General features: G+C 47.6%; 1 protein-coding gene across 2 annotated transcripts; it reads right to left on the bottom strand.

Annotated features, from left to right (window-relative positions):
- Positions 1 to 10,732: 10,732 nt before the first annotated feature.
- Positions 10,733 to 16,164, bottom strand: ARRDC5 (arrestin domain containing 5). 2 transcript variants are annotated; one of them, XM_083720697.1, is made up of 3 exons: positions 15,838 to 16,164; positions 13,480 to 13,630; positions 10,733 to 11,337 (listed from the first exon to the last, which is right to left on the bottom strand). In XM_083720697.1, exons 1-3 carry the CDS (start codon positions 16,098 to 16,100, stop codon positions 10,855 to 10,857), a joined length of 897 nt encoding a protein of 298 aa, XP_083576823.1. In that variant the 5' UTR covers positions 16,101 to 16,164; the 3' UTR covers positions 10,733 to 10,854. The 2 variants fall into 2 exon arrangements, with proteins under 2 accessions (XP_083576823.1, XP_083576822.1); XM_083720696.1 differs by having other exon boundaries at positions 13,480 to 13,688; positions 15,851 to 16,163.
- Positions 16,165 to 17,782: the final 1,618 nt, after the last annotated feature.

The following is a 17,782-nucleotide window of genomic DNA, read 5'->3' as shown; positions in this document are numbered from 1 at the left end:
GCCTTGCCAAACTTTCCAGTGCGCTTTGCTCATTGCAGTGGTTGCCTGGACTTTGAAACTAGGTGAGAGGGGACAGATCCCAGAACCGTCCAGTAGGAGGAGTCCCCGCACCCCAAACAAGGGCGTATAAATGGGATAATCCGGGTCAATTCCCTATGGAAGCCCTTTCGGTTAGGGCTAGGCAGTCTCAGTTTTAGAGAGAGTGGACTTTACCTGTTGCAAACACAGGCAGAGAGGAAGGCTTGCTGGTAAGGAAATCATGTTGTTGTTTGTTGCAGGAAATAGCCAGCCTGAATAGAAAATTATTTCTTTTCTGTTTTCCTCCCAAAAAATTATTAGTTTTCCAAATTTATAACAAACATATCCACAAACAAAAAAGAAAACAAGCAAACAAACATATATCCAAACTGTAAAAATTCCACTTTTGTTATCATTGTTGCGTGACTTCCTTGAATCCCCCTGGCTGAGTTTCCATATAAATCATTGTAGTAGTTTTCCAAAACTAGTTCTTTCTTTCTTTTCATTTTGACTTTTATCCATAGTGTTCTAGTGAAGGGAGAAGGAAGGGTTAATAAGGCAAAGGAGCTAAAAGCTGTGGTTAGGCAGAAACCGCAAATGCGTCAGCTCCGTAGGCCAGAAGCTGCTTCCTGTTTTCAGCTCTGCAGACTGGGAGCTGTTTCCTGTTTTTGTGCTACCTGTTTTAGAAATATTTTTAGAAATGCAAGACATACATGCAGGGCATGAGAAGGATTTCTCTCTACCTTCTCTGTACCATTGTACCTTGTAAGGGTTGCTCTCAAATATTTCCTGCAGTAAATTCCTGTACTAATCCTGTTTTTGCAGTTGCGGCATTACCAAACAATGGGTGTTTGCTAAACTCAGGCAGGTCAAGAGTCCAGCTTCCTGCCTTACCAGCTAGCCAGAAAATTGCAGCTGTTTGCAAATTTAACCAGCCTGCCAAAGAGGTCTCACTCTGTCTTTTATAACATGCATTTGTTTTCATATTTCAAAACTACAAACCATGTTTGGGTGCCTTGGCAAAAAGGTGGTTTCTAGGGGGATGCATACCCCTAAACATTTTGTGAATCTAGTGGAAGAAACTAATTTTTAAAACTTTTTAGTTTCTTCCACGGCGAATCATCACCATGTTTCCTGCCATACGCTTCCTGTCTTAAGTAATGCAAAGATAAGAAAAGACACGTATGGGGAAGTGCTTAGCTAGCAGAAAGACACGTATGAGGAAGTGCTTAGCCAGCAGATAGATGTGCCATATAAGGGAATAAGTTGAACATTTGCCAGCTGATTGGGAAAATTTGAGGAAAGAATGGGAGGGGGGAAATGCTCAAAAGGTATAAGAAGGCTTGCTGAAATGTATTTCTTTACAGCCAGCTTTCAGGAGGTATCCTGCTGGTTGTCTCTATGTACAGATTGTCTCTGTGCATAGATTTTAATAAACTTTTTCTCCAAAGAAGATTTTGCTTTCCTGGTACTTTTGTTCCCTCCAAGGTCCGGGGATGGCGAGGCTGATGGATCCCTAGGTAAATAAGGCTTCATTTCTTTGGGGGCTCGTGCCGGGATTAGCCTCCTCCCCAATATGGACCGGAGGGCCAGGCTCAACCAAGGTGAACAGCTCAGCAGCGTTTTGCAGGCTCCCCGTGCGCACCCCGCCTGTTTCGTGGGGGGGAGCCAGCCACACTGTTCTGGAGTGGAGACATCTTGTTGAGGGAGGAAAAGAGGACGGCGCCGAAGGGGACAGGTCCGCAGCGGAACAGGTAAGCCCGACGGAAAGGGCAGCCCGACGGAAAAGGGCAGGAGGCTTGATCAACCTCCCCTGGTTGTGGCAGGGTGTCACAGGCAATAAGATGCCAGCCAGGAATAAGGGAATTGGTTGTGCAATAGAGTGCCAACCACCAGGAATAAGGGGAAATTATATTGATGTGAGTTGTATGTTGCATGTCAGATACTCCAGTGATTGAATTGTCGAGTGTGGGCTGGGGTATTAGTGCCCCTTGGCTGGGCGATTGCAGGGTTGTGCAGGAGAGTGCCACCAGCAGAAGTTGGGAACAGAAGAGGGTGGGATATATATATATTGTGATTTTTGGTGTGTTCTGTGTGGTGTGTGTGTACCAGATACTCCAGTGTTTGTCTTGGTGTATGAGGGTCGGGGTTTAGCATTCCCCTTGGCCGAGCGGTTGCAGGATTGTGCATTTTTTGGCAGGGCGACCTCGCCAAATCACAATCTGTAGTATATGAAGTATGAGAGAATTTTTACTGTGAATAGGAGCGGAGTTTCTGGAAGAAATGGGTTCTGGCCAAAGTAAAAGCACCCTTTTGGAAGGCTTTTTGGGGATCCAAGCTGATGAGGGGAGGATGAGGACATTGTGAATTAGATTGGCCCACCCAAAAGAATAAATTGGCCGTCTACCAGGACCCTTGATTTGCAATTCATTTAATCCATTATATCAGAATATTTTGAATGTCCATTCTGATCAAATCCCCTATATTTCCACTTGGAAGACCAATGTGGAAAGGAACCCCCCCCCCCTTGGCTGAAGTCATGCTGCCAAAAAGTCTCAGGCAGCCGTATCTGCTCAGTCAGGAAGAGAGGAGGACAACCCCCAGTCCTCCAGGATTCAGAGAGGGAAGAAGATAAAGTTTTGATGCCCCACCACCCCATGCCCCGGCAACAGCCCTGGCACCACCCCCGCCACAGGGAGCAGATGGCCCAGCCCCCAATCCCGTGGACAATGCATTGTTAGACCTGGGCAAAGATAAAGAAAGGGAAGAAAGAGAAGAGGATGATGAGGATGAAGAGTTTGTAGAAAGATTAGTTGAGCTAACCAAAAATAATAAGACATGGACAGAGGAAGGCAGTGAAAAGTGTGACCCTCCATAGGGCACATAAAGCACAGGAAAAGGGCGCGGCCAGAGTGATGCCTCTCCGCAGAGTGTATGACCCTCTGGCCCCCACGGGACCTGATGGGGTGGTGCCCAATAGAACTTATACAGTTCAACATGTCCCCTTCTCTAGTGCAGAAATTTATAATTGGAGGAACCAAAACCCTTCATTTGAGGAAAACCCAGCAAATCAGACCACTGAAGGGCAAAATACCCTCACCACTTATCGCCAGAATGTCTTAAATGGCATGAGGAGGGCAGCCAGAAAACTCACCAACTTTGTGGAGGCCAGAGAAATAGTGCAAGGAACAGAGGAGGCCCCTGGAGCCTACTTAAAGAGGCTGAAGGAAGCCTACCGCCAGTATACCCCTGTGGACCCAGATGAGGCTGCCAATGTCCCTATCATAAAAACTGCCTTTGTAGCCCAGGCAGCGCCCGATATCCGCAGGAACATTAAAAAAAAAAAAAAAAACAAGAAGGAAAAAACAAAACCACAATGGTTTTATGGGCCACACCCTTGAATGGATGCAGGAACAAGCCCAGACCACTTATAATCAGAAAGAGGAAGAGGCCCAGAAGAAAAAGAAGTACCAGGCAAAGAAGTTGATGGCCCTGAGGATGGGAGGTCCACCGTTGGGAGAAACCGCCCGGGGAGGAGGGCGAGGCCGCTTAGGAAAGAATCAGCGTGCCATCTGCTGAGAGGCACCTATTTCCTCTCCCAGGCTAAAATGAGGAAATGTCAGATGTTATTATTACATCCGCGTTAGAAATTCCAAGTCACCACAGCCCTCAACCCAGCTACCCTATTACCGGTAGGAGAAGGTGAGGAGCCCACGCATGACTGCATTGAAGTAATGGATGAGGTGTACTCTAGCAGGCCTGACCTTAAAGATGAAGCAGACCCCCAGTGGCCATCATGGTTTATGGATGGAAGCAGCTTCATTGAGGCTGGACACTGGAAGGCAGGTTATGCAGTGGTAGCCCTGGAAGACCAGGTGATCAAGGCAAAGCCACTCCCGTCTGGAACATCGGCCCAGCTGGCAGAATTAACTGCGCTCACCAGAGCCCTAAACCTGGTGACAATGAACCAGCCTTTGTTCATTCAATGTTGCAGGAATTGGCTAAGGCACTACAAATTAACTGAAAGTTGCATACAGCATACAGACCCCAGAATCAGCCATCCAAGCTGACACAGGAAACTGGGTCTAATTGGGTGACAATGTTACCTCTGGCATTATTCAGGGTCCGCAGTCTCCCATTAAGACAGACCCATCTGTCACCCTTTGAAATTGTGGTTGGGAGACCAGTCCCATATGTCAGAATGTTGCCCCCACATGCTGGTCAGGATATGCAATTGAATAATTAAGTCCAGATATTCTTCCGAGTTTTCTTTTGTCTCAACAGGTGGACCCAGGCTCGCAACCCCTGTGTGTTGGCTGCATCAGTTCGAGCCAGGTGATGAAGTGTGGGTAAAAGATTGGGCACGGACGCTGCTACAACCGTGCTGGAAGGGACCTTATATCGTCCTGCTCTCCACACCCACAGCCGTGAAAGTTGCCGGCATTACCCCTTGGGTCCACCATACTCAGTGAAGAAAGCCATTTCAGACTGGACAGTTACACCAGATCTAGAGAACTCCCTTCGTCTGACTATCTCCAGAAGCCTGGCAGACGACCGCTCTGCTGATATCACACCGGAAGCTGATATCTCTACGCACAGCTGAAGAATTGGATGGGAGGGGCGCCCGTGGGCAGCGTCCCCAACGTGAAAAACTCGTGCCAGGACTAATCCAGGAAGTCCACCAGGACATTTAATACTTTCATAAGGATTTTCTCTTTTCTCTCCTTGTTATATTCTGTATTGATTTGCTCTATGCCCCACAGCCCTGACCCCACTGAGCCATACCGCCCTTACTGGCCTGCTGACCTCTGCTATGACTGGTTCGTCTTGCCGGTGGTAAGAGATGGCGTGCTCATTGGTTATTGGAAACAGGGGAGGGAGTAACCTAGATGGGACGGAACCTATCTTAATGCAAGTGTTGCAGGGGTGGGAGCCTTAACCAGGTGTGCATTGAAATTGCTGAACAAGTGCCAGTAAATTCTGCAGCACCACCTCTGACAATCGTGGTGGCTCGAGCCTCCCAAAATAAGAATTGCCACCCCAGGATTTCAGCCTCCATATGCCCTGGTCAGTAGGGAGGCAGCACGAGAGTTCAATCCACCCAACAGGGTTAGTAGGAAAGTTGACCCACATAGTGGGAGCATCAGCTCACCGGTGGGCTCTCACCCTTGAGGCTCAACAGGTAATCGAGCATGAATATCAGTGGGCTCTTCAACAATGAGCACACTCCCTGAATATTGGTGGGAGGAACCATGGAGTAATTGGGGATGGTGGATAGGGGTTATTTCACCTGCCCTTGTCACATGGATGTGTCTCTTTCTGCTGGCATGAGCATCATAGGTTCTGCGGGAGGCAACAGCCAAATCCTTCTATCCCCTTGATGATCCTCCTAGTATTCCTTGTTCTCATAGTTGCAGGAGACAAGGAAGGTGCTGCACCTGGTGAACATGGCCAGATGGGGACTAGGTTACTGGATAAAACATCACGAGGAGAAAATTATCATAAGATGTGGAGGAATAATATTTATGTCCAAGATATGTTTAAGTTCACCACAATGTTAAATCTCTCCAATTGTTGGCTGTGTATGCACATACCACCTTATGCTAAACGGCCAGGTTTGATGCTACATGGAATTCCCATTGGTAACATCTTCAACATAGAGAGGAGTTTGTGTGTTAGTTCATTCTCATTGTTGTATGTTTATCCCAGATAACAATGTTAGCATTTCGGCCACAATTGACCACATGGAAACAATGATAGCTGAAAACCCGCTAAAAAATTACAGAAGGTGATCCATGGAATTGGTTATATTCTTGGCTGCCCGATGGTGGTTGGATCAGACATATTATGGTATTGATAGCAGGGCCGCTTATAATCCTTTTGCTTTTCTGCTTCTGTATTCCCTGCTTGATGCAATGTATGCAACATATGATGGAAAAGATGATATCCCACACGATGGGACCTCGTGTGATTGCTTTTATGAGAGAATATAGACCCATACCCCAGAACGAATCTAAGTAATAGATTGTTCAAAAGAAGAGGAGGGAGTGAAGGGAGAAGGAAGGGTTAATAAGGCAAAGGAGCTAAAAGCTGTGGTTAGGCAGAAACCGCAAATGCGTCAGCTCCGTAGGCCAGAAGCTGCTTCCTGTTTTCAGCTCTGCAGACTGGGAGCTGTTTCCTGTTTTTGTGCTACCTGTTTTAGAAATATTTTTAGAAATGCAAGACATACATGCAGGGCATGAGAAGGATTTCTCTCTACCTTCTCTGTACCATTGTACCTTGTAAGGGTTGCTCTCAAATATTTCCTGCAGTAAATTCCTGTACTAATCCTGTTTTTGCAGTTGCGGCATTACCAAACAATGGGTGTTTGCTAAACTCAGGCAGGTCAAGAGTCCAGCTTCCTGCCTTACCAGCTAGCCAGAAAATTGCAGCTGTTTGCAAATTTAACCAGCCTGCCAAAGAGGTCTCACTCTGTCTTTTATAACATGCATTTGTTTTCATATTTCAAAACTACAAACCATGTTTGGGTGCCTTGGCAAAAAGGTGGTTTCTAGGGGGATGCATACCCCTAAACATTTTGTGAATCTAGTGGAAGAAACTAATTTTTAAAACTTTTTAGTTTCTTCCACGGCGAATCATCACCATGTTTCCTGCCATACGCTTCCTGTCTTAAGTAATGCAAAGATAAGAAAAGACACGTATGGGGAAGTGCTTAGCTAGCAGAAAGACACGTATGAGGAAGTGCTTAGCCAGCAGATAGATGTGCCATATAAGGGAATAAGTTGAACATTTGCCAGCTGATTGGGAAAATTTGAGGAAAGAATGGGAGGGGGGAAATGCTCAAAAGGTATAAGAAGGCTTGCTGAAATGTATTTCTTTACAGCCAGCTTTCAGGAGGTATCCTGCTGGTTGTCTCTATGTACAGATTGTCTCTGTGCATAGATTTTAATAAACTTTTTCTCCAAAGAAGATTTTGCTTTCCTGGTACTTTTGTTCCCTCCAAGGTCCGGGGATGGCGAGGCTGATGGATCCCTAGGTAAATAAGGCTTCACTACAACATCACATATTTAAATCCTAGGCCAATCTGATACTTGCAAGTAATTCTGTTTAAGTTATCTTAACATATTTGACTAAATAATATTTGAATTTCTTCCCTTCCTCTTGGTAGTCCTCCTCCTTCTGGCCACGGACTCTTCTGGTCGGGTCGGCCAGCTCCGAAAAATCCATCATCTTCACTGAATAGAAAATGATTTCTTGTTCGAAGTAACAGGGCTAGAGAAAAAAGGAAGGCGGCTGTGTTTGCTCCTCTGTTTCCGCAGAAGATGAGACCTCTCATCTTCAGGTGTGTGTGAGAAAGAGACAGATAATAATAATAATAATAATAATAATAATAATAATAATTTATTTATACCCCGCCTATCTGGCTGGGCTTCCCCGGCCACTCTGGGCGGCTTCCAAAAAAATATTAAAATACTGTAATACATCAAACATTAAAAGCTTCCCTAAAGAAGACTGCCTTCAGATGTCTTCTAAAAGTCTGGTTAGTTGTTCTCTTTGACATCTGGTGGGAGGGCGTTCCACAGGGCAGGCGCTGTTATGTACTGAAGTTCTCACCCTGGGCCAGCAGGGAAATACTGTACATAGTTTATGCAAATAAGGGATCTAAAGTGACGTTCAGTGATTGGATAGTTTTAGAAAGTTGTTATAGTAACGTTGTACTGGAGCTCTATATAAGCAGGCTCACTGAACCCTTCAGTTCAGTTCTGTCCTGGCCTGTGAATAAACAAGAGCTGCTTGAAGAATCGCTGTGTCGTCTGATATGTTCACCCACAACTTAACAGGCGCCACTACTGAGAAGGCCCTCTGCTGGGTCCCTGTAACTTGGCTTCTTGCAGTGAGGGAACCGCCAGAAGGCCCTCGGTGCTAGACCTCAGTGTCCGGGTAGAACGATGGGGGTGGAGCAGTCCCTGATCGGTCAACTCATGCAAACCCCACTTCTGAAAGCTGAGAGTCACCCAACGCTCCAACATAAATGGGCAGCTGCAGATGAAAGTGAAGGGAGAGTTGAAAGCACACAGCCCCCCTGATTCCTGTGTGTTAAAGGTGCTGAGAACCATAGTTCTCTGAGGGGCAAACAACAGCTTCCAGGGATCTTTTTATGTGTCAAAGGTATGCTTTACTGTAGGGGGGAAAAAAGAAAAAAGATAAAGGACCCCTGGACGGTTAAGTCCAGTCAAAGGCGACTATGGGGTTGTGGCGCTCATCTTGCTTTCAGGCCAAGGGAGCTGGCATTTGTCCACAGACAGCTTTCCAGGTCATGTGGCCAGCAGGACTAAACCGCTCTTGGTGCAACGGGACCCCGTGACGGAAACCAGAGTGCACAGAAATACTGTTGACCTTCCTGCCACAGTGGTACCTGTTTATCTACTTGTGCTGGTGTGCTTTCGAACTGCTAGGTTGGGACAGAGCAACGGGAGCTCACCCCATCGCAGGGATTCAAACCGCTGACCTTCTGATCGGCAAGCTCAAGAGGCTCAGTGGTTTAGACCACAGCGCCACCCGCATCCCCTCTTTATGGTGTGTTTGCAGCCCTTGATTTGAGGCAGGGGGGTCACCAACGATCAACCTCAGAACCCTGTTGTCAATGGTGAGAACATCTCCTCTGTTACAATGATCATATTTTATTTAAGAAAATGCTGCTTGTTTGTGAACAAACAAACAAAAACCTCTAAGCTGTTTAGAAAAATATAAAGCAAAATGTTAAAATCATTGATAAGAATCCAGCTTAAAAATCGGTACTTAAAATCGTTTAAAAGATCATTTAATGTCAAAAGCAGCTAAAAAAGAGATAAAGCACATCTGGATAAAAAGGTAAAGGTACCCCTGCCCGTACGGGCCAGTCTTGCCAGACTCTGGGGTTGTGCACCCATCTCACTTAAGAGGCCGGGGGCCAGCGCTGTCCGGAGACACTTCCGGATCACGTGGCCAGCATGACATCGCTGCTCTGGCGAGCCAGCGCCACACACGGAAACGCCGTTTACCTTCCCGCTGGTAAGCGGTCCCTATTTATCTACTTGCACCCGGAGGTGCTTTCGAACTGCTAGGTTGGCAGGCGCTGGGACCGAGCAACGGGAGCGCACCCCGCAGCGGGGATTCGAACCACCGACCTTTCGATCGGCAAGTCCTAGGCGCTGAGGCTTTAACCCACAGCGCCACCGCCTAAACAAAACAACAGGGTGCTGAAAAAAGTAAACAACTGATTTCTTCCAAGTGTGGGTGGAAGGGAGGTGCATTTTTAATTCGTGCTTTGAGGATCGCCAGATATGGGGTGGAGCATCAAAAGGATGGATAACGATGGCCACCAACTTGGATGGCTTTAAAAGGTTTGGACACATTCCTGGTGGATAAGCCTGTCAGTTGCTGCTGGCCACAATCACCACGTTCTCTGTCCACCAACAGAGGCAGTAATGTCCTGAATCCCTGTTTCTGGGAATCACAAGTTTGGATTCTGCTTGTGAACTTCCAATTGGAACATCTGTCTGGCCACTGTGAGAACAGGATGCTGGACTAGGTGGGCCATAAATAAAAATAAAAATAAAAATAAAAATTCTACCCTGCCCATCTGGCTGGGTTTCCCCAGCCACTCTTTGTGGCTCCCAATATTAAACACGATAAAACGTCAAACATTAAAAACTTCCCTAAACGGGGCTGCCTTCAAAAGTCAGACAGTTATTTATTTCCTTGACATCTGGTGGGAGGGCATTCCACAGGGTGGGTGCCACCACCGAGAAGGCCCTCTGCCTGGTTCCCTGTAACCTTGCAATGAGGGAACTGCCAGAAGGCCCTCAGCGCTGGACCTCAGTATCCGGGCAGAACGATGGAGGTAGAGATGCTCCTTCAGGTATACTGGGCTGAGGCCGTTTAGGGCTTTAAAGGTCAGCACCAAGACTTTGAATTGTGCTCAGAAACGTACTGGGAGCCAATGTAGGTCTTTCAAGACCGGTGTTATGTGGTCTCGGCGGCCGCCCCCTGTCCCCAGTCTAGCTGCCGCATTCTGGATTAGTTATAGTTTCTGGGTCACCTTCAAAGGTAGCCCCACATAGAGCGATTTGCAGTAGTCCAAGCGGGAGATAACCAGAGCATGCACCACTCTGGTGAGACAGTCTGATCATTAGCCTGAATCAGAAGGCTCCTCTTATGTTCTTATGCTTGAAAAATGATTTATTTCTACCCTGACTTTTGGACCTCAAAGGGTCTCCGGAGGCAGCTGATACCCCCCCCCAAATAAACAGACATAAAATCTCACTATATACATATATGTGTGTGTGCAATAGGTAAAGGGACCCCTGACCATTAGGTCCAGTTGTGACCGACTATGGGGTTGTGGCGCTCATCTCGCTTTACTGGTGAGGGAGCCGGCGTACAGCTTCTGGGTCATGTGGCCAGCATGACTAAGCCGCTTCTGGCGAACCAGAGCAGTGCACAGAAACGCCGTTTACCTTCCCGCCAGAGTGGTACCTATTTATCTACTTGCACTTTGACGTGCTTTTGAACTGCTAGGTTGGCAGGAGCAGGGACCGAGCAAAGGGAGCTCACCCCGTCGCAGGGATTTGAACCGCCAACCTTCTGATCGGCAAGTCCTAGGCTCTGTGGTTTAACCCACAGCGCCACCCGCGTTCCCAATGTGTCATTTTCTTAACAGAACCAGAAAGGGTCATGAAAACGTAAACATAAACTTTAATTCACCTGGGTGGTTCCAAAAACTATGAACATCTCTTGGTAAAAGGAGTCTCTGGAGTGCTGGAGCCATGATCCTTCGCCCTAACACTCTTTGGATTATTCCTGAACATCTGCAATTTCATTCCGGATAATGATGGGGATCTTTGCCACCAAGGTGCTCATGCACCAGGGGAAGTGGACGGTGGCCGTCAACTCGTACCCGACATCCATGATGTCGTCAGACTTCCATGAGCTGCTGACGGACATGACTTTGGGCAGGGAGAGGGTGCTGTTGATCTTGGTGGCCTCGCAGGGGGACCCTCTCCCAATGTGAGACTCCAGGCGCATCATCTCCTCCCGCTGCTCCAAAGTGCGCTTCTCGGCCCGGAGGTTGAAGGCCTTGTAGAGGACCACGGTGTGCAGGGCGAAGACCACTTTCTTGATAGACTTCCCCGTCCGGTTGGTGATCTCCGTCGTGAAAGTGATGTCATCTCCCGGCGCGTAGGTGTTTTTGCCAAGGGAGAGGCGCAGGGTGATGGGGGAGCTCTTGAAGCAGCAGTTGTACAGGAGGGCCTTCTCAACTTCCACCACCAAGGGGAACTTCAAAGCCGTCGGGCAGCGGGAGAAAAGCAGATGCAAACACCGGGTGAATGTAAGAAACAGAAGAATTTCCTTGTCACTGAAGCAGGCCGCGGCCAAATCACCCATCATCCATCCATCCAATCTAGGCTTCCTCAACCATGGCCCTCCAGATGTTTTTGGCCTACAATTCCCATGATTCCTAGCTAGCAGGACCAGCGGTCAGGGATGATGGGAATTGTAGTCTCAAAACATCTGGAGGGCCGAGGTTGAGGAAGCCTGATCTAATCTATCTCGTGTTTGTTACGCATTTTGAGCACCTCCTGAGATACCGTAACCACATTCTGCATGATGGTTCCTGAGATCAATGAGATTTTAGCTCATGTTGGGATATCCCTGGGCACCCTTTTGAATCAAATGGCAGGCTGAACCTTTCAAAACTGTGCTGGTTTTAACCAAACCTTGCACGATGGTTCTTTGAGATTGTTGATATATATACAAAAAATCCATTTGAGTTGTGTAACACAACTTAGGTCTACTAGACCCATTTTTTCTAGAGCAAGGTGAATGAAAGTTGCTTCTGGAGCTATCCCCCCAAAATGTAGGTCCACAACAGAGCATAAATGAAACTTATTCATATCAAATACAACATTAAAACTTCAGCAGTGTTCTGTAGTGGTTAGTGTGTCACACTAGGACCTGGGAAAGACTAGGGTTGAGTCTTCACTCATAGGGTGACTTTGGCCTGGTCACTGGTCACTCTCAGTATAACCTACAGTGGTGCCCCGCAAGACGAATGCCTTGCAAGACGGAAAACTCACTAGACGAAAGAGTTTTCCGTTTTGGAGGTGCTTCGCAAAACGAATTTCCTATGGGCTTGCTTCGCAAGACAAAAATGTCTTGCGAGTTCCTGCGGGTTTTTTCCCCTCCCCCCCTTTTTCTAAGCCGCTAAACCGCTAATAGCGCTAATCTGCTAAGCCGTCAATGGGCTTGCTTTGCAAAACGAAAAAACTGCTAGACGAAGAGAATCGCGGAAGGGATTCTTTTTGTCTTGCGAGGCACCACTGTAGCCACTCTGAGCCCGGCCTTGGCTGGGGAGGGCGGGGTATAAATAAAAAATTATTATTATTATTATTATTATTATTATTATTATTATTATTACTATACAAGGTTGCTGTGAAGATAAAATGATGGGGAGCTGGACAACTGTGCATGGCACCTTAAACTCCTTGGAGAAAAGGGTAGGATATGAAATAATAATACAGTGGCACCTTGGTTTAAGAACAGCTTACTTTATGAATTAAGATTAAGGATTAAGAACGATGCAAACCTGGAAGTAGGTGTTTTGGTTTGTGAACTTTGCCTTGGAAGCAGAACATGTTCCGCTTCCTGTTGAGTATGCTCCATTTGTAAATTGAGTCCCCTGCTGCTATGGGACTTCCGGAACGGATTAAGTTCATAAACCAAGGTGCCACTGTAGCAATAGTTGTAGTAGTAGTAGTAGTAATACAGTCGTACCTTGGAAGTTGAACTGAATCAGTTTGACTTCCAAAATGTTTGTAAAACAAAGCACGGCTTCTGATTGGCTGCAGCAAGCTCCTGCACTCAGTCGGAAGCTGCGGAAGCCCCGTCGGGTGTTCGGCTTCCAAAAATACCGTATTTTTTTCGTCTATAAGACACCCCCATGTATAAGACGCCCCCTGTTTTGGGGGACTCAGATTTAAGAAAATGGGGGGAGATGGCCCCGTGTATAAGACGCCCCCTAATTTTTTCCATTATTTTTTTTTAGGGGGGAAAGCCTAGCCTTATCATGGAAAAATATGGAAGTTTGCAAACACAGGAACACTCACTTCCGGGTCTGTGGCATTCAGGAGCCGAAACGTTCGAGAACTAAGCTGTTCGAAAACCAAGGTACGACTGTAATAATAATAATAATAATAATAATAATAATAATAATAATAATAATGGACTTCTGAAATTTTAGAAGATTTGTGGTGTCCGTGGATAGCGGAAAAACGGAATTTGTCCAAGCTCAAAAAGGGAAAGGAGGATTCAGTTGTAGAACCATAGAACTGTTGTGTTGGAAGGAATCCCCAAGGGCTCATGTGGTCCAGCCCTCCTGCAATGCAACTCGTTTTGAGCCCGCAGCTCTGAGAGACTGACCTCCGATATGACAACGTCCTGCCTGAAGACGGAGATCCCTTGAACCAGCAGGTACTTCTTCTGCTTCCGGAGAATAAGCTCCCTCGTTGCGCAGATGCCTTGGAGGAAGTAGCTGATTCGTCCGACCCGGCTAGTGAAAGTGGAAGGGATCCTGGGAGGCAAGACGAAGTGGAAATCAAAAGGGTGGACACCCGGACCCAGCCAGTTCCCTGCAGGCCAAAAAGAAACTCTTCTCACTTTCTCTTCGTTTTCTGTGGTTGGAGCTGACGTGTGAGCCCTGGGAAGACACTGGCTTGAAATTGCCCCTGTGAGGACTAGGCTAGAGCATAGTTGTCAACTTACAGATTTGAAAATAAGGGACCAGCAGCCAAAAAAAGGGATTTTAGTCAACCAGCTCCCGAGCCAAAGGCAGAAAGCCCAGCCAGCAGCCAAACGAAGCCTCAATCGGTGGTTCCCACAGCGCAGCAACCCGGCAAAGGGGATGCAGCAAGGGAAACCACCATCACCTTTCTGCTGGGAAGCGCTGAGCAAAGGCAAGTCCCCAGGCAAGGCGGCCGATTTGATCGGCACAAGGCATGCAAGCTCCACCTCCCAGTCGTTCTTAGACTCCTTATTGGGTGAGCAACGCAGCCAAGCAACACAGTTGGAGCCTCCCTCCTCCCTGGCCGGCAGGGAGGGAGAGGCAGTGGCGTAGCATGGGTTGTCAGCACCCGGGGCAAGGCAAGTAATTTGCGCCCCCTAACCCGTGGATTTGCGCCCACTAACCCTAACCCCCAGATGTTGCGCCCAGTGCGGCCGGCCCCCCCTGCACCCCCCACACTACGCCACTGGGGAGAGGAGCTGCTTCCTTCAAAACCCGGGAAATTTAAGGGACATCATCAATAAGGGAAAGCAGCGGGACACGGCGCTGGGATAAGGGACTTTCCTGCCAAATAAGGGACGGTTGACAGCTATGGGCTAGAACAAGATTCGGGTCCTTCTGTGCTCTATCACTGAGCTACAGCCCCTCCCCTAAAATTTAAGTAAGGTTCCAGTCCTCATTGTTCTGAATAGAAGCCTGGTTCAAATACAAATAGACAGAGCCAAGCCCCTGGTCCAGCTAGCTCAATATTGTCTAGCTCGTGGGAGCCGGAACCCAATTCACTTGCCATCAAGTTAATTCTTAAGATTGACACACCTTCTTTTACATGCTTATTTTGGTTCTGCCTGGAGGCCAAGGTGCTCATTTTGTGAAAGATACTAGGGAACTTGTTATGATGACTCCTCAGCTATAACGACTCTCTTCCTGTGCTCAGAGGCCCTCTTGTGTTCATTACCAGGCCCTGCAGTCCAGATCTGGGGAGGGAAGTCTCGTTTTCAAACCAGACCTTGTTTATTTATTTATTTATTAAATTTGCTGGCATCTGGGGCTGGAGAATCACAGCGTCTGCTGTGGCTCAGAGACAGGCAACTTGTAACTGCAGCCTCCTGAGTTGCTTTTGCTGCATTAGCAGCGCCAAAGTGACTTCCCTGGGATGCAAGCCCTGGACTGTATGTCTGGAGGTCCTGGGCTTTCAGGATGAGAAGACCTCACTGAAGCTGGGATACCTCAGTCCGTAGACCATGAGACTCTGAATCGCGGGTTTCAGCCCTATGTTGGGCAGAGGATTCCTGCATTTGCAGGGAGTTGGGCTAGATGAAAGGTAAAGGTAAAGGGACCCCTGACCATTAGGTCCAGTCGTGGCCGACTCTGGGGTTGCGGCGCTCATCTCGCTTTATTGGCCGAGGGAGCTGGCGTACAGCTTCCGGGTCATGTGGCCAGCAGGACTAAGCCGCTTCTGGCGAACCAGAGCAGCGCACGGAAACGCCGTTTACCTTCCCGCTGGAGTGGTACCTATTTACTGTATCTACTTGCACTTTGACATGCTTTCAAACTGCTAGGTTGGCAGGAGCAGGGACCGAGCAACGGGAGCTCACTTCATTACAGGGATTCGAACCGCTGACCTTCTGATCGGTAAGCCCAAGAGGTTTAGTAGTTTGGGGTTATATTCATAGAGAATCATATTCTTTTAACATGTAATTGAAAAATGTGCATGACATCCTCTTGCATTCCTTTTAAAAGAATATGATTCTCTATGAATATAACCCTCGCAGTTTGGTGCCCTGCCTAGAATATTATATAGTACTGTAGATCTGACCCATAATTGACAGTGTCCATCAGGTAAATAAAATATTGCAGAACCCTTTAAACCTCTAACTGAGGTAAGAATAGCCAGCATTTTAACTGTAAGCAGTATGGTCTCAACTTTTTTTTTAATATTAAGATTTGTCTCCCCATTTTTTGTGCACAAATAAAAAGTTTAAGCAGCAACAGACAACCCTCTTTCCTCACGCTCTATCTTGAAAGTTTTTGTCTTGTGGACGTAATCTGCCTTGTTGACGCAGGTCCCCGGCTGGCTGTAGTCCTTCTCGACGTTGGTCTCTTCGATCCACTCAAGGTAGCCCCTTCCGATCAGTTCGACTTTCACCAGGGGGTCCACCAAGGTGCTGTGGAGGCTGAGAACGAGTTGCCCTTCCACCACCGAGCCGGCTACGTACACATCCTTCGGAATCACCAGCTCGATAGACTTCACCACCGACATGGGTGGCCCGGAAGGAGCTCCGGAGACTGTTCCCTCCGGGGTCTAGAATCCCTGCAAGGGCTGCGTTGGATGATGTCAAAAGGGCTTGTGACGTCACAACAGTGTGTTTCAAGAAAGAGCAGCTGCTTGCAGAGGGAATGTTGGAATTCCTACTCCATGATTGCAGTCATGGGATTGTTGTCTATCACATGACGGTGTATGTTTTGACTCCACAGAGTGGGAAGTGATGGAGACAGGATGTTTGTGTTACTGTGTTCCGTGAAGTGGGACTATTGTCCTTTGTTCTTTTTCTCTTTGTTGTCTGATGCTAGAGAGAGAGGGAGCCATGTTGCAGTGCTCTGTGTGTGTTTATATGTAAATAAAGTAGATTAGCCAAAATGCTGAGTTGCTGAGGTCTGTCACGCAAGTTGCGAAGACTCTGCGGATCCCTAAGTGTGCCGATGTCTGTTGGCATTGGTCACTGTGATGTTCAGGAAGAAGCTCCCAAACAATCGACCAGGAGGGAGAGAACATGCCAGTCAGGCATGTGTCTCTGCCACGGTCCTACTCGAGTGTAGGCTGAACTCCAGACAGGGAACCCAATAGTGACACCATTTAAAGCCCTTGAATAGTCAAGTTACTTGGTATGGGGAGTTATGGGGTGTTAGGGGAGGGGAGTACCTCTGGCTACTACAAGACACACCACCTTGCCGACAAAGGTCCATATAGTTAAAGCTATGGTTTTCCCAGTAGTGATGTATGGAAGTGAGAGCTGTACCATAAAGAAGGCTGATCGCTGAAGAATTGATGCTTTTGAATTATGGTGCTGGAGGAGACTCTTGAGAGTCCCATGGACTGCAAGATTAAAGCTCTCCATTCTGAAGGAACAGGTAGGTAGCCATGTTGGTCTGCCGTAGTTGAAACAAAATAAAAAAAATCCTTACAATAGCACCTTAGAGACCAACTAAGTTTGTTATTGGTATGAGCTTTTGTGTACATGCACACTTCTTCAGATACTGATTTCCTTCATTCTGAAGGAAATCAGCCCTGAGTACTCACTGGAGGGACAGATCCTGAAGCTGAGGCTCCAGTACTCTGGCTACCTCATGAGAAGAGAAGACTCCCTGGAAAAGACCCTGATGCTGGGAAAGATGGAGGGCACAAGGAGAAAGGGACGACAGAGGACGAGATGGTAGGACAATGTTCTTGAAGCTACTAGCATGAGTTTGACCAAACTGCGGGAGGCAGTGGAAGACAGGAGTGCCTGGTGTGCTCTGGTCCATAGGGTCACGAAGGGGAGAAAGGTGGAGGAGGGATTCATTCAGATTTGGTGCGCTGGGAGGGGAAAGCTGAGTGGGGGCGCACTACCATTAGGACTCAGTTGGGAGGTAAGGATAAACTTGAGAGTGTGCTCTCCATGCAGTTACAGTTATACCTCCAGTTGAATGCGCTTCGGGTTGAGCTCATTTGAGCGCGTTACTTCCGGGTTCTGCCGCTCGTGCATGCGCAGATGCTCAAAATGACGTCACACGCATGCGCGGTAGTGGCAAAATGTGACCCGCGACACGCGCAGACTGCTGTCACGTTTTGTGTTCCATTTGGGATGCGAACTCTGGAACTGATCCCATTCGCATCCCGAGGTACCATTGTAGTGGTTAAAAACAAACAAACAAAAAGTCCTTTAAAGACGGGGGTGGGTTTTA

The sequence above is a fragment of the Podarcis gaigeae genome (assembly GCF_964106915.1).
Source record: "Podarcis gaigeae genome assembly, chromosome: 18".
Classification (NCBI taxonomy): Eukaryota; Metazoa; Chordata; class Lepidosauria; order Squamata; family Lacertidae; genus Podarcis; species Podarcis gaigeae.
This window is presented reverse-complemented; position numbering and strand designations above follow the sequence as displayed.